At 40.0% G+C, this 22,802-nt stretch overlaps 1 protein-coding gene across 1 annotated transcript; it reads left to right on the forward strand.

Moving 5' to 3' along the window:
* Window positions 1-8,880: 8,880 nt before the first annotated feature.
* Window positions 8,881-19,321, forward strand: DPPA2 (developmental pluripotency associated 2). Its single transcript, XM_047100443.1, has 7 exons — window positions 8,881-8,913; window positions 11,281-11,428; window positions 13,304-13,467; window positions 13,556-13,609; window positions 14,539-14,800; window positions 16,351-16,546; window positions 19,213-19,321. Exons 1-7 carry the CDS (start codon window positions 8,881-8,883, stop codon window positions 19,319-19,321), a joined length of 966 nt encoding a protein of 321 aa, XP_046956399.1.
* Window positions 19,322-22,802: the final 3,481 nt, after the last annotated feature.

A 22,802-nucleotide genomic window follows, 5' to 3' on the forward strand; every position in this document is an offset into this window, starting at 1 on the left:
GGCTCATTCACCTGCTGGTGAACATAAAAGGACACAATTTTGAATGCCGTGTAAGGGATGGTTAGTCCCTTGCACACAGGTGGTTTAATTGCTGGAGATTTTAGTGGAGGTGATGGGAAAAAATGTCCTGGTAGGGAATATCTTTGCAAATGAAATAATACAAGCATTTGGGAAATATAGATGTTAAGGGATCTATAAATACAGTGGAATTAGCTGGTTATTGGTCAGCTGTAGTAATGTTCATTGATGGGATAATGAAGAACTGAGGACCATTAGCAAACATTGAAAGACTAAGGATGAGATATGAAAGCCAAGGAGCTTGTAGTTTACAGAGGCCCATGGATCTCATATTAGAAGAATGGACATAGCTGAGCCGCAAACAGAAGCTCTGATGGCTAAAATTGCAGAGCTACTGAGACTTAGTGTTTTAGCAAAGGCAGGTCTGTTGTGCTAAAGTCAGCAACCTGGTTGGGCAAATCTTGGACCCTGAAACATTGGATGGGGACATTGAAATGAATGCCACTGAGAGTGTCAACTCTGTAGTTTGCTAATAATTCTCAGAACTAACAGAGGTGGTCTGTGGTTCCCTACTAAGATGTAGCACCACCTCTGGGCTGGAGGATGATGCACAGATTTCCTTCCCCTCAAAGGTAACAGAGTAACAGGTGACCCCCTCAAAGATTCCTCCAAACCCCTCTCCCAGCTACTAGGCCAATAACTGAAAGTTAAATTCCAGCATAACCCAGCTAGGGAAGGGCCTCGCAAGGGAAGGAAGAGAACATACACTAAAGGATCTGCAGAAATTAGCCAGCATGTACTGGCAGAAGTTAGGGGATAATTGTCAGATTAGATTTTGAGAGCAACTGATCTAAAGGACCAGAGCTCAGCACTAGATAAGCAAGAATTTATTGTCTTGGGGGGCACTTTTTTTTAATTAAAAAAAAATTTTTTAATGATTATTTTTGAGAGAGGAAGAGACACAGAGTGCAAAAGGGGGAGGGGTAGAGAGAGAGGAAGACACAGAATCTGAAGCAGGCTCCAGGCTCTGAGCTATTAGCTGTCAGCACTGGATGCGGAACTTGAATTTAGGAACTGTAAGATCATGATTCAAGCCGAAGTCAGATGCTCAACCAACTGAGCCACCCAGCCGCCCCTGGGGGGTACTTTCTTCTTGCACAGAATTTAACATCCTAGTGAGGATTCTAGTAGGTGGGACAAATTTACTACTAGGATGATTCTTAGAGGCCCAGAGACAGTGACAGCTAGCACTGAGCAAAGTATGAATGCCCACACTGCCCTGGCAAAGGGTAGAGGAGGGAATATGAAGACAGGAATGTAGACATGCAGGGATGGATATGTTATGTGAGGCCAGGAACCCAGCAGAGGATGTTCCTCAGGAGGGCACAGAGGACCTAGCATTCACTAAGGCCATGAGAAACATGCTGGAGAGAGGGCACAAGCATTGCTGAGAAGGGCAATGGTCCTTTGCAAAGAGGGCTGATGGTAGGTAAGGCAGTCACAGAACTGGGCTTGCTAATGTCATTCTGGGCATAGTGGGCTCTGAAGTAAATGAGTTAGATCGTGTCACTTAGCCAGCAGAAACCAGGAGGCCACAATTACCAGGAAGGTTGGAGGGCAGCTAAGGGGACTTGACTCTGGGGGATCGGTGGAGATGGTTAACAGAGCCTGGCATCCCTAGGGCAAAGGAGATGGGCAGCCAACAAGAATGCTTCTGCTGCTGCTGCTTTTCTTTAACAACCTTCTCCCCTCCCCCTCCTCTTCCACCTCTCCCTTCCCAACTTGGTAGTAGTCATTCATGTAGTCAACATAGTCGTCATTGTCATTGTCGTTGTTGTCTTCTTCTTCTTCTTCTTCTTCTTCTTCTTCTTCTTCTATGTGGAAGTCAACTACTTGTATTTTTAAATTTTTCCCCAGTTTTATTGAGATATAATTGACATATGACATTCTACAAGTTTAAAGTATACAGTATAGTAATTTGATATATGTATATATTGTAAAAAGGATGATTCTTAATATTTACAATCAAAAGTCAAGAATAGAGGAGCAGAAAGCTGAGTGCAGCCACCCTAGTAAAAAGTAACCATGTCTGCTTAGCTCCCAGACCTGAACTGATTTTCAGATCCAGAACCTACTAGGTGATGAGATGGCTGGTTTCCTGGGAGGAAGGACCCTGTACTACCATAACAATTATTTCTCATAATGATTCCCTCGTCTTTTCTCCAAAGGGATGTATAGCCATTTAACCATGTTACACTGAAAAGAGAAATGAGACATTTTAAAAATTATTGGGCACAAGGACTAAATTGATATTTATACTCAAATTATCATCATGACCCCCTACCTTTGTTATATTGGGAAGGTTTAAAGGATGCAGGTAACAGCTGAAATCCTGGCTAAAGACTGACTGAGTCAGGGAGGATCACCTGGGTGGCTCAGTCAGTTAAGCATCTGACTTCGTCTCAGGTCATTATCTCACAGTTCTTGGGTTTGAGCCCCGCATCAGGCTCTGTGATGACAGCTCAAAGCCTGGAACCTGCTTGATTCTGTGTCTCTGTCTCTGTGTGTGTGTGTGTGTGTGTGTGTGTGTCTCTCTCTCTCTTTGCCCCTCCCCTGCTCATGCTCTGTCTCTCTCAAAAATAAATAAGCATTAAAAAAAAGTTAAAAAAAAAAAAGACTAACTCAAGGAGACTCACTGACTCACTCACTGGTTTTATGAACACAGCCAGGGATCATTTCACCAAGGCTCTGAGTGTATGATTAGAATTGATACACTTAACAGTCGAAGTAACCCATCACAAAGGGTCCTTGGCTTATGGGTTAAGAGCTATTATAGTGGGAAGGCCAATTCAGCACTTCTGAAACTGCTTCCTATTATGCCCTGATGTGCACAAATCCCAAATTCTCTAGTTATAAATTCCTCTTGAGGTAGCATATGTAGGGGCCCCGGGTATACTGAATATTTTTGTTTGTTTGTTTAATTTTTTTTAACGTTTATTTATTTTTGAGACAGAGACAGCATGAACGTGGGAGGGTCAGAGAGAGGGAGACACAGAATCTGAAACAGGCTCCAGGCTCTGAGCTGTCAGCACAGAGCCCGACGCGGGGCTCGAACTCACGGACCGCGAGATCATGACCTGAGCCCAAGTCGGCCGCTTAACTAACTGAGCCACCCAGGCGCCCCTATACTGAATATTTTGGATTGAAGGTACTTGGGAAACAACCACTGCAAGGACACTCAGATGCTCCTCTGCCCCTTGAAAGCAGGGAACAAGTCTCCCATATGGGAGATACTCTTCCTGTACTAAAAAGACATCCTTATCACCAAAGATGGAAACTTTACAGTTGAGAAAGCTGTAGACATAAACCTTATTACTTTTCTACTAATCTACCTCAGTCCAAATTCCAATTAGAATTCATTACTAATAAAAGTCTTGTTTTCTTTAACCTGTCAATTCTTCATGAGTTTATTGTCCTTTTTCTAAAATGTATAAAAATCACCTACCTTGATCATTTCTTTGGATCTCAATTTCAAGATTGGGCCTCTGTGTGCACATATTTTTTTTTTCCTCCTGTTAACCTGTCTCATGTAAATTTGATTCTTAGTCCAGCTGGAAGACCTTGAAGGGTAGAGGATGAATTTCTGCCTACCCTACACATATACTCAGTATTTTGTAGCATCCAGAATGGGTTGGTTGGGTGATAATATGACCAAGTAGAGATTTCAATAACTAGTTAGAGATGCTTTAGACAAGAAAAATGGCAGTAGAGTTAAAGAGAGATAAAAATCAAGCAAAACGTGTACGTGTTTGACTCCATAGGACTTTGAGAATTTGGAGTTTAAGGAGAAGGGGTGTTTTAAGGCATTTGTTATGTTTCTGCCTTTAAATCACTGAGTGGATGGTAATACATCTCAAAAGAGAAGAAATACAGTTGACCCTTCAACAACACAAGAATTGGGAGTGCAGACCCCTGTGCAATAAAAAAGCCACTTATAAATTTTGACTCCCCCCAAAACATAACTAATAGCCTACTGTTGACTGGAAGCCATACTGATAATAAACAGCCAATTAGCATATTTTGAATGTTATATGATTTATATACTATATTCTTACAATAAAGTAAGCTAGTGAAAAGACAATGATATTAAGAAAATCACAAGGAAGTGACACCTGCCTGGCTTAGTCAGTAGTGCATGCAACACTTGATCTCAGGGTCGTGAGTTCAAGCTCCTGGGGATAAAGATTACTTAATATTTTAAAAAGCTAAAAAAAAAAAAACTCATAAGAGAGAAAATATATTCACAGTAAGTACTGTACTGCATAAAAAAAGATCCATGTATAAGTGGGTCCATGCAGTTCATGATGTTCAAGGTCCTTGGAAGGAGGTTGAAAGTTGGGGAGGAAACAATGAGGTTATTTTTTTTAAGTGTGTTTGAAGTGCATAATATGATACACCAAGACTCGGGTTGGTAACACAGGCAAGAACATTGGGCTACAAATAGTATATGGAGGAGTCATTAGCATGTAAATGGTAGTTGAAATTAGAGAAATGAATGAGGCTGCTCCAGGAAAGTGTAAGGCATGGTCAAGAGCAGAGAAATAGGGGTGCCTGGGTGGCTCAGTTGGTTAAAGCACCCAACTTTGGGCTCAGGTTATGATCGCATGGTCCGTGAATTTGAGACCCACGTCAGGCTCTGCGCTGACAGCTCAGAGCCTGAAGCCAACTTCCAATTCTGTGTCTCCCTCTCTGTCTCTACCCCTCCCTTGCTTGTGCTCTGACTCTGTCTCTCTCTCTCTCAAAAATAAATAAATAAACATTAAAAAAAAGAGAGAGAAATGAACTGTATGGGACACCCATGTTTTAGGGGTTAGGTAGTGAGAAAAGAGGGAAAAAACCATTAAATGGATTGAGAGGAACTAGAGTAAGAAGATAAGTTCAAAAAAGTTGAATTGTGAAAGGGGGAGATAATAGTAGTTAAATGTGTCAGAGGATACAGGTGTGCACACAAGAGTCTTTCATTTAAGTGGGACAGGCTCAAAATGTTTATGTGCTGGTACCAAAGAATCTGTAAAGAAAGAGAGGTAGAAAACTCTGGAAGGAACAAGTAACTGATGACACAACAGAGGGAGGAGCCTAGGCTTACTTTACTTAGCTTTAAGTTCCCAGAGAGTAGGGCAACTGCTCAGTTCCTACACTTGCTGGTAGGGCTATACCTACATTTACAACTCTTACTGGAGCACCTACACCCAAATCAATTCCCTGTCCAGTCATGGACAGTTGCCCTCCCCACCTCATTTCCCCATGATGGTCATGCTCTGTTCTAACCACATCCACTGAATGACCCAGTACGGTGGAGGACAGACCTAACGAGTCTGGATTCTGAATTTAGATTCTCCTAATAGTGACTGTCATCCATGATACCAAAGAGATATTTAGAAAACAAACAAAACAAAAAACAAATTTATTCTCAATCAGAAGATCAGGATTGTAACTATTCTAAGGTAGAAATATATTCAGTAATCCTTTCAAATGAGAATTTCTTGAATGATGTGGCAAAGTTGGAAACATCTTTCAGTGTAATTTTCATTTTCTTCCTCAGAGCACAGAAGAACTCAGTACCTGTCCCTCCCACCTGGTAGTGATACTGAACCATACTTTCCAAACCGTTTCTCAGAACCTCAGTGTTCTGTGGGATGGCTGATGAGTTTTTATTTCCCTATCTGAGAAGCCTTATTTATTTATTTATTTTTAAATATGATCATCTAACTGGCTTTATTAAGAGAGTTGCTTCACTTTTATCTACTATGTATTGGTGCTCCATGAACATTTACACTTGCAGAGTTGTCATTCTGATTAAAAAAAAAAAAAAAGCAAACAAACAAATGAACGAAATAACAAACAAAAAAACAGAAGGGAGCCTGGATGGCTCATTCAGTTAAGCTTCCAACTTCCGCTCTGGTCATGATTTCACTGTTCCTGAGTTCGAGCTCCGAGTCTGGCTCTCTGCTATCAGCGTGGAGCCCGCTTCAAATCCTCAGTCTCCCTCTCTTAGCCCTCCTCTGCTTGCACTCTCTCTCTCTTTCAAAAATAAATCAACTTAAAAAAAGGGATTTTGAAAAGTACTACCTAAATAAGAAATACATACATTTATAAATATTTAACATATGATATAGTAAATAAAATACATTTGAAAATTTGAAATGGGTGATACATTTTACTTCAGAACTATAATCTTAGAATAAATGTTAGAACATAAATATCATAAACAATTTTTTTCTTTTTAAAAAAAAATCTATCCTACAGCCTAGGTCACAAAGAGGAACTTTGCTCAAAAGGGAATCAGGCAGGATGAAGGGGAAGGTGGAAACTAAAGCAATCTGAATAACTAGCATTGATTAAGCCTCTATTCTGAGCCAGAAACAGTACAAGGCTCTGTGTAGACCAAGGGTAACCCACACATAACTGGTCATTGCACTCTGGAGCCTGCTATCTAATTTGGGAGATGAAATTAAACAGTGAAATCCCAACTATACACAGAATAACACAGTCAAATGAATTCTATGAAGGAAAAGAGTGAGAAAACAGGAGCAAATTTTTAAGGATGACTCCAAGAAATTGGCATTTAAGTTTAAAGAATTTAATAGAGTTGCTAATGATCCCTACAATGGCAATATGAAAATGTATCAAATTAAATATTGTACACCTTAAATTTACACAATGTTATATGTCAAATATACTTCAATGAAAAAAGAAGTTTAAGGAGACAGAGTGAAAGGGAGGAAAAGTGTTGTTAAAAATAAATAAATAAATAAAGCCATCCCTAAATCTGACCAAACCAATTTACAATAAATACAGAAGATAGAAGAATAGGCTAAATGGAATAACAAATGAAATTAGCAAAATCCAGATAGGAGTCTACAGGAAATTCACATAATTCTTTAAACAATAGCAAGAACAACAACAAAAACTTGTAAGAAAAATTAAAGATAAGAGAATTTACAGATTGGTATGTCATTCAAAATAACCTAGGCGAGAGGGACTAGGTGGTGGTTTAGATAAAATCAAATCTGCTGGAAGTCAACAGTTGTTGAAACTGGATGATGGAAACATGAGGCTTCGTGGTAATGTTGTCTGCTTTTGCACATGTTGGGACTTTCCCATGATATAAAATTTTCAAAAAACGGGAGGGAAATCTAAGAAATAAATACATTGTAATAAATGCTAAATATGGTAATAAAATTGTCTTTCCCCTGGAAGTCCTGCCCTAGCCTAAGACACTGGTATCAGTTCAGGCTACTAAGTGCAATACCCTTCTAAACCAGCCAGAAAAAGCCTATCAGGTGGGGGTCACACCCGTGTGGGTAGATGAGTACTTTCTTGGCTAAATTTCCAAGGGCTGATTCACTCTCCATCCTGGAAGGGAGGAGCCAGGATTCCAACCATTATCTGCCTAATCCAAATGCATTTGGTCACACCCTCATCTAATGAAGGCTTCTAGACTTTAGGTGCAAATGAATTACCCTAAGGGCTTGTTGAATTCTGAGTCCTGCCCTCAAGGATCCAGTTCTGGAAGGCGTCAGTAAACTGAAGCTGAGACCTTGCAGACCGCACTTTAAATGTATAAATTGATCTGGGCTTAGTAAGACTGATGGACCGGACCATTTTACTAAGGAAGGAGAAAGCCCAAAGAGAGACCAATGGATGCCGGTACTGCCATACTGTTTGTGAATATTTTCCTTTAATAGCTCTGGCTTCTTAGAGTGACCTATGAAAACATCTGTGACTTTTCCAGCCTCATCTCTTATCCCATCCTGCCTTGTCACATCCTGCCTCCAGCACTATGCTCCAGCAATTTCCAAGTGCTTGCAGTTTTTTCTGCATTCATTTGTCCATCATTTGCCTTAGTGTTTTCTGTTTGTTTGTTTTGTTTTTATTTTTTGAGAGAAAGCGTGAACAGGGGAGGGGCAGAGAAAGAAGGGGATAGAGGATCCAAAGTGGGCTCCCCGCTGATAGCAGTGAGCCCCCTGTGGGACTCAAACTCATGAACAGTGAGATCATGACCTGAGCTGAAGTTGGTCACTTCACCGATAGAGCCACCCAGACGCCCCTTGCTGCTTGTGTTGTAAACAGCCAAATCCTTCCCTGTCCCCAGCTCACCAGTAATGCAGATTTAATATTTGTGTTTAGAACTTGATCCGGGAGAGATTGTTATCCACCCCCTACAATTTAAATCTAATCTCCCAGTGAACGACACACCCATGGGCATAAATCAGTTATAAAATACCTCTGATTCTATTTTTTTACTCCCTCCATAATAACATCATTCAATCCAACATCAATATTGTCCTAGAAATGTTTTAAAAATATATTTTTTGATTCAGTTGCAACTTGTTAGCAAGAATTTGTCACGTCTAGTTTCTCCCACATCTCACCTTAAAATAATAACAAAGATTTTATTCTATTTTTTTTTAAGTAAACTCTACGTCCAACATCTGGCTTGAACTCATGATCTCGAGATAAAGAGTCACAGGCTCTACCTATGGAGCCAAGCGGCTGCCCCTAAAAATCTTATTTAAAAAAAAAAAAAATCTTAGAGGAGTGATATTCATTACCCAACAGCTCAACTGTCACATAATGGACCAAAGGGGAGTGCAAAACTGATGAAATTATTACACTGTCAGATAATGAGGGAGGGGAAGAAGAGGAGGAAGGAAAACCCCCCTCTTCTGGGAAACAGGAAGTAGACAGAGACATTTGCTTATAAAAGGAGAAATCAGGCTGGAAGCCCCCAGGTGAAAAGGAGTGAAGGGCCGGTGAACCAATCTTGCAGGCTTCACCTTCCCCTAAGTATTCCTGGAAATGGCGTACTCAAGTTATGAAAACAGCGCTCAGGTAGGTTTCGTTCCCATAGAATGGATTTTCCTACAGATTCATTTTCCAAAGTCTTTCTAGAGCTTGCTTATGTTTACTTCATGCCACGGGACTTCGTTTCTGAGGGTAAGAAATCTCCATCTTGGAGTCCCTCCTCTTTGTAAGTGGATTATTACTTTTCTTACCCACGATTGTGGCTCTGTGTCTATTTGGGTCAGAGTGAAAAACACAAAATAAAGATTTCCGTTCCCAGGCCAACGTAAGGGATGTATTCTGTAGAAAGACATGTTGCAGCTGGGCAAATGGAAAACCTAAAGAAACAATAAAAAGAATAAAAAAGTGAGAAAGGGTATTGTGGATGGGGTCAGAAAGTGAAGTGACAATTTGGTTTCTTCCCTTGGGGAGTTTCTCCTACTCCCAAATATTAAGTATATGGATGACCGGCAAGTCATATCGCTGCTTTGAGCCTCTCAGACTCCACTCTCTGGAGTGGAGTAATATTCCCCTAATAACTTTTTTTTGAAGCTGACCAGTGAATGTGCATGGGAGTGCTTTGAAAAAGTGTTACACAGGGGTGTCTGTCTGGGTCAGCTGGTAGAGCAAGAGATCTTTGATCTTGGGGTTCTAAGTTTGAGCCCCACCTTAGGTGTAGATATTACTCAAAAATAAAATCTTGGGGAGCCACTGAGGTGGCTTAGTGGGTTAAGCATCTGACTCTGGCTCAGGTCATGATCTCGCGGTTCCTGGGCTCTGTGCTGACAGTTCAGAGTCTGGAGCCTGCTTTGGATTCTGTGTTTCCCTTTCTTTCTGCTCCTCCCCGGTGCGTGTGCTGTCTCTCTCAAAGATAAATAAACATTAAAACAAAAGCTTAACGGTGTTATACATATGCAGGATGAGAGTATGAGCAATGGGAAGCCATTGAATCGGAAATAGGGGGAAGGGCATGGCCCCTCAGATCTACTTGGCTGTTCTGAGAAGCAAGTATTGCAATGGGACTGGGATGGAGTTTATTCACCTTTGGATTTGAGAGGAAAAGCTCAGTTCAGAAACTTAAGCACATGTTACTCTGATATTGTTCATTTAATTTTTGAGACTCAGTTGCCTAATTTGTAAAGTGAGAATACTGATAAATTATTATACATGTGCTGTGAAGATTAAGTGAGAGAAATACAGAAAGCACGTAGTGCGGTGCACATGTACTGGACAAAACCGGTAAATGTCACTTCCTTCCTAACTGGGCGTTGGATGTGTTGCTGCGATTGCAGCAGACAGTAAACTCTCTGGTCGGGTTGAAATAAAGCCAGTATGCCTGGAACTTAGAAAGCTCAGGAGTCTTGAGCTAGAGTGGCAGGCAGGGGTCAGACTACAGAAATTTGTAGGTCATGCATGGCCGTTTTTGATAAGCCATTGAAGTGTTTGGCACTACTCTTGATTTCGGCTCAGGTCATCATTTCACAGTCTGTCCCTGCTTCTGGCTCCATGCTAAATGGATAACCTGCTTAAAAGTCTCTCTCTTCCTCTGCCCCTCCCCTGCTCTCTCTCTCTCTCTTTCTCTTAAAAAAAGAAAAAAGAGGGGCGCCTGGGTGGCGCAGTCGGTTAAGCGTCCGACTTCAGCCAGGTTACGATCTCGCGGTCCGGGAGTTCGAGCCCCGCATCAGGCTCTGGGCTGATGGCTCAGAGCCTGGAGCCTGTTTCCGATTCTGTGTCTCCCTCTCTCTCTGCCCCTCCCCCGTTCATGCTCTGTCTCTCTCTGTCCCAAAAATAAATAAACATTGAAAAAAAAAAATTTAAAAAAAAAAAGAAAAAAGAAAAAGGCAGGAGAGCAATCTGCAGAAAAAATGCAGCTTGGAGTAATAGGGAATTATTGCATCTATCAGTGAGAGTTGATGATAGCTGGAATTGGGAATCATCAGGAATCATGATAGAAGATGGGAAGGCAGGAACACATTCCATATAGTTTTAGCAGATAAAATAAAAGTGTTTTAGTGGAGGGAGAGGAAGGCCTTGAGGGAGATAGGCTCAAGACCTATCCTTTCATCTACACCCATCTGTACATCTACTTTTGTCCATTTTCTCATTGTTTGTCTGGCATTTATTTATTTATTTATTTATTTATTATTTTAAGTAATCTCTACACCCCATGTAGGACTTGAACTCACAACTCCAAGATCAAGAGCCACATGCACCATGGACTGAGCTAGCCAGGCACCCTTGTTTCTCTTATCTAATAAAGGGTCTGCTAATCAACATCAAATTCAGGGAATCACCATAAGTTTGCTCTCCAGCCACCTACTGGCTTCTGAGTTTCTTATTAATTGTGCTCTGAAAATAAGCAGTTTAGGTATATGGCATCCAATGAGACTCTGTGGTTGACCTTTCCCTTTCCAGAATTTCTCTGAGGAGGCATTAGAGGAAGAAACTGTGGTTCTCACATTGGTTCCAGTTAATGAAGAAACTAATGAAGAACATCAGGTGGAACCAAGTGTTTCCTCAACTTCAGAAGTTGGCCTGGAGATGCCTGGGACAAACGATAAAGGTATGAGGACAGTGATTGCTCAGTTTGCTGCTCCCCCAGCTCTGGGAAGCCCAGGGAAAAGATTTCTCCTTTTTTTCCTTAAATCTCACCTTGAGTATCTGTGGTAAAAGAGCTCTCAAACTCCTAGACTTCATTTATTAGGCACCATGACTTGCTCTTAAGACACAAAAATGGGTGTGTGAAGTGCCTTGGACAGAGCATGGTCTTCTAGTCAGCAGACTATGAATTCAAATTCCCAACCTATAGAGCTCAATCTTCTTTCATTTTGGTTAATGCATACTTTACATACCTCTCGTAAAGACTAAATTATTTTTTTCCAGCGTCGAGATACAATCAACATCTAACCTTGTATAATCTTAAGGTGTACAATGTGGTGATTGATACACATTTATATTGCAAAATGATTACCAAAATAAGGTTAACGAGCACATCTATCACCTCACACAGTTACCTCCCCCACCCCCACCTTGTGAAAACATTTAAAGATACTCTCAGCAATTTTATTTTGCTTTATTTAAGTTTTATCTTGAGAGGGAGAGAGAGAATCCCACCAGGCTCCGTGCTGTCAGTTTTGGGCTCTATCTCACGAACCATGAGATGACCCACGCCAAAACGAAGGTTAGGCACTGAACTGACCGTATCACCCAGGCACCTCTACTCTCAGCAACTTTAAAATATATAGCATATGGGACAGTTGGGTGGCTCAGGTCATGATCTCAAGGTTCGTGGGTCGAGCCCTGCATTGGGCTCTGTGCTGACAGCTCAGAGCCTGGAGCCTGCTTCAGATTCTTTGTCTCCCTCGCTCTCTGCCCCTCCCCTGCTCAGACTCTGTCTCTCTCTCAAAAATAAATATTAAAAACATTTTTTTAAAACATACAGAATAATATTGTTAACAATAGTCACTATGCTGGGCCCCTGGGTGGCTCAGTTGGTTGAGCATCTGACTCTTGATTTTTGTCTCAGGTCATAATCCCAGGGTTGTGGGATTGAGCCCCATGCAGGACTGTGCACTAGGGTGGAGCCTGCTGGAGAGTCTCTCTTTTTCTGTTTGTCTCTCTCCCCCTCTTGCCTCCTCCCCTTCTTGGGCTCTCTGTCTAAAAACAAAATAAATCTTAAAAAAAAAAAAGAATTAAAAAAACAATAGTCACTATGCTGTACATCAGATCCCCAGAACTTCTGAACATCTTGTAACTGAACATTTGTATCCTTTGATCAACATTTCCTCCAATTATTAGTATTTTGCTTGATAAGTACTTACTGACCAAATATCTAGCAGCTCTTAATGTCATGACCCTTTAAATCTGTTCTTAGTGTTTCACGTAAAAGCATCAAATAAGTATTTTCAGAATGATTTTATTTTCTGGACCAAGAATAAGGACTTCAATGCAAAGTAAACAGTGGCAGGTTACACCTAAGCAGAGTGAGGTGAGATGGGATGCTGACCAGGAAAATGAGGTGGGCAGACACAATGCAGGACCTTTGTTGGTTGGGTGATTTCTTTGATTTCTCTCAGGACAACTGGTATTTTTGTTCAAAATCTAGAAATTTTGGAGTGGCAATCCAATAAAATGTTCTGTCCAGGTGTTTGTTGATGGCAGTAAAAAGTTGTTGTATGTAATGTAAAAAAACCTAGGATTTGGAATTTCAAAATGTAGGTTTGAGTTCCAGGTCTGCCATTTAATGGAGATGTGACCTTGGGTAAGTCCTTTAATTACAGAATCTATTACTCTACTTGTAATAGAGGGAAGTACATATATATATATATATATATATATATATATGTAAATTGGGTTATGAGAAATTAGCAACAACTTTGTTAAATTATAATCTTAGAAATATTAAATTGTTACTGCTTTCGTTTCCTTCTTTTTTTAGTTTGTCATCTTCAAATGAATGAACAATTCAAGTCTTGTCCAAAACACAGTTGTTGTAATACACCGATCCTTCCCTTGCCAACCAGTTTGCCTCCAGTTAATAAAGTACGTTGGGACACTTTGCGAAACTGGTGCCAACAATTTAATTTGAGTACCGATGGCCGGGTGAGTACACTGTTGGGAGACTCTGCTGCACAAAGTGTGGAAAGCTTTATCAATTTATAATTTTTATTTCCCCTCTTAATTTCCTTAGAAAATAGATGTTTATTTGAGGCTCCAGAAACATGCTTACTCTGAAATAAATGAGGTGAGTAAGAGGTGTGGGGACAATGTTAAGGTGAGTTCTGACTGTGAATTGTATCTACTCTCCCACCATCTCTATATGTTGTATATGTAAGGCAAGATTTCTCAGCCAGGGTTATTGACATTTTGGATAAAGGAAATGTTATATATATGATACAAAGGAATATTATTCAGCCATAAAAAGTGAAATCTTGCCATTTGCGATAATATGGGTAGACCTAGAGGGTATTGAGTGAAATAAGTTAGACAGAAAGACAAAGGCCATATGATTTCACTTATATGTGGAATCTTAAAAAACAACCAATCAAAACAAAACAGAAACAGACTCGTAGATACAGGGAAAGATCTGGAGGTTGCCTGAAGGGAGGGGTGGGGGGGATGGGCAAAATAAGGGATAGGAATTGAAAGGTAGTAACTTCCAGTTATAAAGTAAATAAGACATGGGGATGCAACGTACAGCATAAGGAATATAATCAGTAATGGAGCAACTTTGTATGGTGACAAATGGTACCTAGACTTAATGGTGATTGCTTGGTAATGTATGTAAATGTTGAATCACTGTGTTGTACACCTGAAACTAATATATTATTGTATGTCAACTCTACTTCAATAATAAAAAAAGAAAGACTTGACATTTGGGGCCAAATAATTTATTTGGTGGGGGGGCTGTCTGCTGCATTTTAGGCTTAAACATCCCTGGCCTCTACCCCCTAAATGTCAGTGGCAAGCCCCTCTGCTTCCCCAACCCCTAGTTTTAACAGTCAAAAATTTCTCCTAGAAAACTGCTGCTCTAAGGGAACTAACAATCCTAAATCTTTCCCACACTTATATACATGGGCCAATGTATAAAGAATGATAAAATTAACACAAAACACAAAAGTCTTTAGGGCAGTAGCACTTCACTGAATACTCACCATGAATCACCATTTGCAGAATATTCCTAAAATATCAGCAGAGGCCCAATTGCAGTCATGTTCGACAAAATGCAAGATGGCAACCAAGAGAGCAAGGATTCGGAAACGTTGTAAGAAGAGTGAAAGAGAGGAAGGGATTAATATAGTTGAAGTGATAACTTCAGCACAAGAAGGCATGTTGGCAGCGTGGTCAAGAATTGCTGCAAGAGCCAGTCAATCCAAGTCTGTGAATTCACGCCCCATTCCTGTTTCCGTTGAGACTTTTCTGCTGCAAGCCTCTGGTAAGATCAACCTGAAAAAAGTGAGCACTGGAGCCCCCAGCTGGCTTAGTTAGTCAGTAGAGGATGCAACTCTTTGATCTCATGGTCATGAGTTCAAGCTCCATGTTGGGCATGGAGCCTACTTTAAAAAGAAAAAAAAAAAAAAAAAAGTGAGTACTATTCCCTAGAAAGAAGGTTAAATTTTAAGGGTGCCTGGGTGGCTCAGTCTGAGCCTGACTTTGGCTCAGGCCATAATCTCACTGTTCATGAGTTCGAGCCCCACATTGGGCTCTGTGCTGACAGCTTGGAGCCTGGAACCTACTTTGGATTCTGTCTCTCTCTCTCTCTCTATCTCTCTCTCTCTCTCTCTGTCTCTCAAAAATAAAAGAAAAATTTTTTTAAGTTAAATTTAAAAAGGTAGTAAAAAGGAAAGAGTTAAAATAATGTAGATTGATATTAGACTTATATATGGATTATCTTTTGGTTACTAGGTAGCCAAGTTTTACCTGGACCAGTGTCTGAGCTAGGTGATTGAGTGCTTACTTTTTTATCATAAGCCAAAGTCTGAGGTGGGAAGAAAGCATAATCTGATAATGTGGTCAGCCACAATCTGAGCCTTCCCCTGTCTTTCCCTACCTCAAGGCCTTTTTTTTTTCTTAAATTTTTTTTTCAATATTTGTTTTCTTTTTGAGAGAGAGAGAGAGAGAGAGAGAGAGAGTGCGAGCAGAAGGGGCAGAGAGAGAGGGAGACACAGAATCTGAAGCAGGCTCAAGGCTCTGAGCTGTCAGCACAGAGCCTGACCTGGGGCTCAAACCCACAGACCTCGAGATGATGACCTGAGCCGAAGTCAGATGCTCAACTAACTGATCTACCCAGGTGGCCCTGTTCCTTGGACTTTTAAACAAAGATCTTTTTGCCTGTTTTGTGTTGTTGAGGCAGTACAGTACAATAGTTGGGCAAATGGGCTTTGAATCAGAATATCTAGATCCAATGTCATGGTTCTGGGAAAACTGTAATATTTAACACGATAAGCTTCAGTTACCTCACCTGTAGATAAAAGCAAATAGAAGGTCAGTATTCATAATCTTCTTAAGAATAGATGTATTCGTACATGTAAACCACTTAGCAAAATCTTAGACACAAAGCAACCATTCGAAAATATTAATTGTCATCCAGGTGTGCCTGGGTGGCTTAGTTGGTTAAGCACCCAACTTTGGCTCAGGTCATGATCTTGCAGTTCATGAGTTGGGCTCTTGGCTGACAGCTTGTAGTCTGGAGCCTGCTTCAGATTCTGTGTCTCCCTCTCTCTCCCTCTCTCTGCCCCTCTCCCACTCGCACTCAGTCTCTCTCTTTCTCTCAAAAATAAAATAAAACATTAAATTTTTTTTTTAAGTTAATTGTCATCCCTTGTGCTACGTAATTTGTGAAGTTAGATTATAGTGTCTTTGGTGGACATTTTTTTCATGCTTTTCATTCAGTTGAGTCATCAACAGAATATAAGAGCAAAACCAAGAGTGATGTTCTGAGACCTTGGATTAGCTGTTTATATTTGCTTCTCTTTCCCTCCTCAGGTGTCAGGTGGTGTGTGGTCCATGGCAGACCTCTCTTGGCAGACACAAAAGGTTGGGTTCGCCTGCAGTTTCATGCAGGTCAGGCCTGGGTGCCTGACACCCCCAAGAGGATGATTTCTCTCTTCCTGTTGCCCGCCTGTACTTTCCCATCCCCGGGCCTTGAAGATAATATGTTATGCCCTGAATGTGCTAAGAGGTAACCCTTAAGTATTTTTCTAAGTCTGACACACAGAAAAGGAGATGTCTAGATGGGTTTCTGAATAATTTAGTAGGAGAAGGTGGAGGGCCAATATATTCTTTTCTTCATTTGCTATTAGGCAAAAATAGGAAGCAAAAAACATAGTAATGGATTAGAACTCAGATAAATATGGCTTCTTAGAAATCTTAACAAAGTATCCAAGTTGGGACCTTAACTGCCTCCATTTTAGAGATGTATTTTAAGGAAAAAAAAAAAAAAGACGTTAGAGTTCACCACATGTCAGATACCTCACTTGTGTATACACAAATATGTAAGACAAAATCCATGTAGCACGCTTGAATGAAAAAGAGTAAGGGAGACTGCAAATGTATGGGTAGTTATCAGGGAAATGCAAGTCAAAACTACAATGAGATATCACCTCACGCTGGTCAAAGTGGCTAAAATGAACAAATCAGGACACTATAGATGCTGGAGAGGATGTGGAGAAACGGAACCCTCTTGCACTGTTGGTAGGAATGCAAACTGGTGCAGCCGCTCTGGAAAACTGTGGAGGTTCCTCAAAAAATTAAAAATAGAACTACCCTATGACCCAGCAATAGCACTGCTAGGAACCTACCCAAAGGATACAGGAGTGCTGGTGCAGAGGGGCACATGTACCCCAATGTTTATAGCAGCACTTTCAACAATAGCCAAATTATGGAAAGAGCCTAAATGTCCATCAACTGACGAATGGATAAAGAAGATGTGGCTTATATATACAATAGAATACTACTTGGCAATGAGAAAGAATGAAATCTGGCCATTTGCAGCAACATGGATGGAACTGGAGGGTGTTATGCTAAGTGAAATAAGCCATACAGAGAAAGACAGATACCATATGTTTTTACTCATATGTGTATCTTGAGAAACTTAACAGAAGACCATGGGGGAGGGGGAGGGGGAAAAAGAGTTATAGAGAGGGAGGGAGGCAAACCATAAGAGACTCTTAAGGACTGAGAACAAACTAAGGGTAGATGGGGGGAGGGGGGAGGGTAAAGTGGGTGATGGGCAGGGAGGAAGGCACTTGTTGGAATGAGCACTGGGTGTTGTATTGAAACCAATTTGACAATAAATTATATTTAAAAAAAAGAAAAAGAAAATGTATGGGTAGTACCTACATTGGAGTAGCTTAGGGAAACTTCCCAAGGGATTACATGTACTGAGGAAGAGTTTACCAGTTGGAAAGTAATAATTAGGGCAAACCGCTCATCCAAATACATAGAACTGAAAGAATATGACATACTGAGAAATGGCAAAGAGGTCAATATGATTGAAGCTTATATTGACAAAAAAGTCTGGGAAGGGGAGGAGCAGATCATTGTAACTTTTATATCTATATATAAGGTTTCATGTTATCCTGTGGGTTGTAATTTCTTAGTCACTTCTATGACATAGACTCCTTTGGGAATATAACTACCTACTCACCACCCAGGGAAATATATATTGGGCATACACATAAGCTCTGCTTTAGATTTTATATAGACTGTAGAACTCCTAATGTTGATCTAGGAGTAAAAAATTCAGCTTTTGACAATGGAGTTGGATGGAGGTAATATGAGAAAAGAAAACTAAGGGTTTTTTTAGGAAGTGAATTGAAATCTTGCAACAGAAACTAAATTTGAAAGTAAGAGATTAGTATAATAATTCTGGAAAGATAGAATTTATGAGCCTGGCAAAGAATTTAAAGTGTAATGGAACAAATATAAGAAATGTAGGAGTAGAGGGAACAGTTGTTGTCTTACTAGATGGAAAGATAGAAAAGTCCAGTTCAGTGGCAAAGGATGGGATACATGGGTCATGCTGGCCATGGGTCTAGAGTTCTGGGAGACATGTAGGCTAGAAAGAAACACATTTGGGAGACTTTAGCATATAAATTGTGCATGGGAGTAGGTAGTGGAAAGAACCCAAAAGATAATCAGCATCTCAATGGCAGGTGAGCAATGGAGACTAAAGTACAGGTAGAGGCTGAAAGGTAAGTTAAAAGAAAGCAATGGGCAAAGAGTTTCAGAAGGAAATGGCCGGCAGAGAGATGGCCATTGTAAGACTATGGTTAATGCAGTGCTGTTGGGAATGTCAATTTAGGATACCATTGGTGGCCTTTTTGAGAGTATGTTGAGAGAGTCAGTAGAAACAGAATAGGGTAGTTACAAATTGGAGTAGAACATGTGAAGAACATAGGAACAGGACACATTAATAATCTGTTCTAGCTGAGCTGAGAATGAGATAGTAGTTGAGGCAGCAATATCAAGGGAGCTCGTTTGCTTCCTTTCTTCTTTCCTTCTTTCTTCCTTCCTCTCTTTTGCTTCTTTTTTATTTATAAATGGGAAAACCATGTGATCAAGTGTGAAGAGAAAAGGGGATGTGGGAAGAAGGTACAAGAGAAAAAGGGAACGTGTAAATGTAAAGAAGTGGAACGTGGAACATGGAACCGATTGTAGTGTATAGAATATGTGCCCTGATGTTAAGTGAACAATCCTTCCTTTCTTTACCACGTAAAATCTTAGGTGGTAGGGCAAACTACTAAGAAATGCCAGAAGTGGATTCCTGCTTTATTGTGGTTGGTATAGAATGGTCTATCTTATTGTAACAAATTTTCAAAATTCTTTTTCTAACTTTCCTTATAGGAATAAGAAGATAATGAAAAGATTAATTGCAATGGGGAAGGAGAGGCGACGTGGCTTGAATACATCAACATCTTTCCCTTTGAGTGGGCCATATCTTAATAAAGAATAAATGGTGGAGATCCTGTGGCTACTATTGATTTTCATCCCAGTGACTGTCGTGCTCTGTCCTGACCATCCTCAGTGTTGCCTGAGGCCTTGGGCACAGATGTGAGTGTCTAGATTCTGTGCTTGAGGTTTGCCAAGACGTGACTGCTACTGCTACCTCAAGTATTTAGTTATATAGAATATAACTTAGTTCTGTTTTAATTCATAGGTTTTTAAAGTAGTTTTAGGCTTTCAGAAAAGATTGAGCAGAAAGTACAGAGTGAAATACTGCCTCAACTCCTTCCCCTGCTACCAAAATCCTTCACCAGAGTGAGGCAGGTGTTGAACCTACATTGACTTATCATTATCATGCAAAGCCCATGGCTTACAAGAGGATTCACTTTTTGTGTTGTACAGTCTATGGGTTTTGACAAGTGTATAATGACCACCTACATCCACCATTATGGTGTCATCAAAATAGTTTCGCTACTCTAAAACTTTCATGTTCTATCTACTCAGCACTCTCTTACCATCAACCTCTGACCACTGATCTTTTTACTGTCTCCATGGCTTTGCCTTTTCTAGAATGTTATGTATTTGGAATCATAAGTAGCCTTTTCAAATTAACTTCTTTCACAGCAATGTGCATTTAAGTTTCCTCCTTTTCATGACTTGATAGCCTACTTCTTTTTGGTGCAGAATATTCCATTGCCTGCATGTACCTTAGTTTGGTTATTCATTCACATATTAAAAGTCATCTTGGCTGCTTCCAACTTTTGGAAATTATGAATAAAGCTGCTTTATTGTGTGCAGGTTTTTGTATGGGTATACCCTTTCTACTTATTTAGGTAAATACCAAAAAGCATGATTGCTGGATCATGTGGTAAAAGTATGTTTAGTTTTGTAAGAAACTGCCAAACTGTCTCCCAAAATGGCTGTGCCATTTTGCATTCCTACCAGGAACGATTGAGAGTTCTTGTCGCTCCACATCCTCACCAGCATTTGGTGGTGTCAGGGCTTTGGATTTTGGCCATTCTGATGGGTGCGTAGAAGCACCTCATTGCTTTAACCTGCAGTTTCCTAATGACCTGACATGTTCAGCACCATTTCATGTGCTTATTTGTCATCTATATATATATCTTCAGTGAGGTTATCTATTCAGAGGTTTTTGCCCATTGTTTTTCATCTGGTTCATTTTCTTATTGTTGGGTTTTAAGAATTCTTTTATATTTTGAATGGTAGCCTTTTATTGGATAAGTCTTTTGCAAATATTTTCCCAGACTGACTTGTTTTCTCATTCTCTTGATTAATTTGTATATTTAGATTATTGCTGTTGACATAGATGGATTAAAATCTGTGTTTGTTTTCATCTCCCTTTTTTATGTGTTATATAAGTAATGATCAACAAGCTCTTAAGGCTATATTGTTACTATTGCAATCTTTTTAATTTTTTTTTTTTAACGTTTATTTATTTTTGAGACAGAGAGAGACAGAGCATGAATGGGGGAGGGTCAGAGAGAGGGAGATACAGAATCTGAAACAGGCTCCAGGCTCTGAGCTGTCAGCACAGAGCCTGACGCGGGACTCGAACTCACGGACCGTGAGATCATGACCTGAGCCCAAGTCGGCCGCCTAACCGACTGAGCCACCCAGGCGCCCCACTATTGCAATCTTTTTAAATAGTGGGGTATACTTGACATAAAATGTTAGTTTCAGGTGTACAACATAATGATTTGGCAATTATATACATTACAAAATGCTCACTAGCGTGAGTGTAATCCCCATCTGTCACTATTCAAAGTTATTTCAATATTACTGACTGTATTCCCTATGCTGTACTTTCCTCCCCTGTGATTTTTTTTATATAAATGAAAGTTTGTACCTCTTAATACCCCTAATTCCTCTTATTTTGTCTATCCCCCCACCCTCACCCCTCTGACAACCACCAGTTTGTTCTCTATGTCTGTTTCTGTTTTTGTTTTTTAGACTCTATATATAAGAGAATTTTATGTGCCTTTCTTATTTCATTTAGTACAGATATTTTTTATGGCTGAGTAATATTCCATTGTGTGTGTGTGTGTGTACCTGTGTGTGTGTACCTGTGTGTGTATACATATATACACTATACCTTTATACATTCACCTTCCGATGGACACTTGGGTTACTTCCATATCTTGGCTATTGTAAATAATGTTTCAGTGAACATAGAGGTGCATATATTTATTTTTTTTAAGTTTATTTCTTGATCCAAGGTTTTTGGTTTTTTTACATTCATATATTTTGAGAGAGAGAGACACAGAACCAGCAGGGGAGGGGCAGAGTGAGAGGGGAGACAGGGGATCCAAAGTAAGCTCCCTGCTGATAGCAGAGCCTGATGCGGGGCTCAAACTCATGAACCATGAGATCATGACCTGAGCCAAAGTCAGATGCTTAACTGACTGAGCCACCCAGGCGCCCCACGCATAGATCTTTTCCAATTAGTGTTTCCATTTTCTTTGGGTGAGTACCAAAGTGGGATTGCCAGATATATGGTAATTTTATTTATTTAAAAAAATTTTTTTTTACATTTTAAATTTTTATTTTTGAGATACAGAGTGTGAGTGGGGGCAGGGCAGAGAGAGAGGGAGACAGAATCTGAAGCAGACTCCAGGCTCCTAACTGTCAGCACAGAACCTGATGTGGGGCTTGAACTCATGAACCGTGAGATCATGACCTGAGCTGAAGTCAGACACTCAACTGACTGAGCCACCCAGGCACCCCATGGTAATTTTATTTTTAATTTTTTGAGGAAACTTCATACTCTTCCATAGTGGCTGCATCAATTTACATTTCTACCAACAGTACACACTTAATTAGAAGAGTCAAAATCCAAAGCACTATATAATCCAGTATAACCTCAAACAAAATACTGACTTAACAAGCTGAACTCAACAGCATATTAAAAGGATTATACCCTATCAAGTGGGATTTATCCCTGCAATATAAGGGTGGCTCAACATGAAAATCAATGTAATATACCTATTAATAGAATAAAGAAAACACTAAGATGAAAAAGGCATTTAACAAAGTCTAACACCCCTTTACGACGAAAACATTCAATAAGGCAAGAAATAGAAGGGAACCTCCTCAATATAACAGGTCATATAGGAAAAGCCCATAATTAATATACTCAGTGATAGAGGGCTTAGGTTTTTCTTCTAAAGTTAGGAACAAGAATGCCCATTTTCACCAGTTTAATTCAATGTGGTACTGGAAGATTTAGCCAGAGAAATCAGACAAGAAAAAAAAAATCCTCTAAATAAATTTAGAATAAAGTCATATGCATTGGAAAGGCAGAGGTAAAACTATGCATAGGTGACATATTACATAGAAAACTCAACTTCCCTCAAAAAACTCCTAAAGCTAATTAAACAATTCAGCAAAATTTCAAAATATAAAAATCCTCATAAGGTATCAGTTGTATTCTTATATATCAGCAGTGCTGATCTGAAAATGAAGTTAAGAAA

The sequence above is a fragment of the Lynx rufus genome, unplaced genomic scaffold (assembly GCF_022079265.1).
Source record: "Lynx rufus isolate CCGP_SWC_20201006 ecotype Redwood Valley unplaced genomic scaffold, mLynRuf1.p SCAF_5, whole genome shotgun sequence".
Taxonomy (NCBI): domain Eukaryota; kingdom Metazoa; phylum Chordata; class Mammalia; order Carnivora; family Felidae; genus Lynx; species Lynx rufus.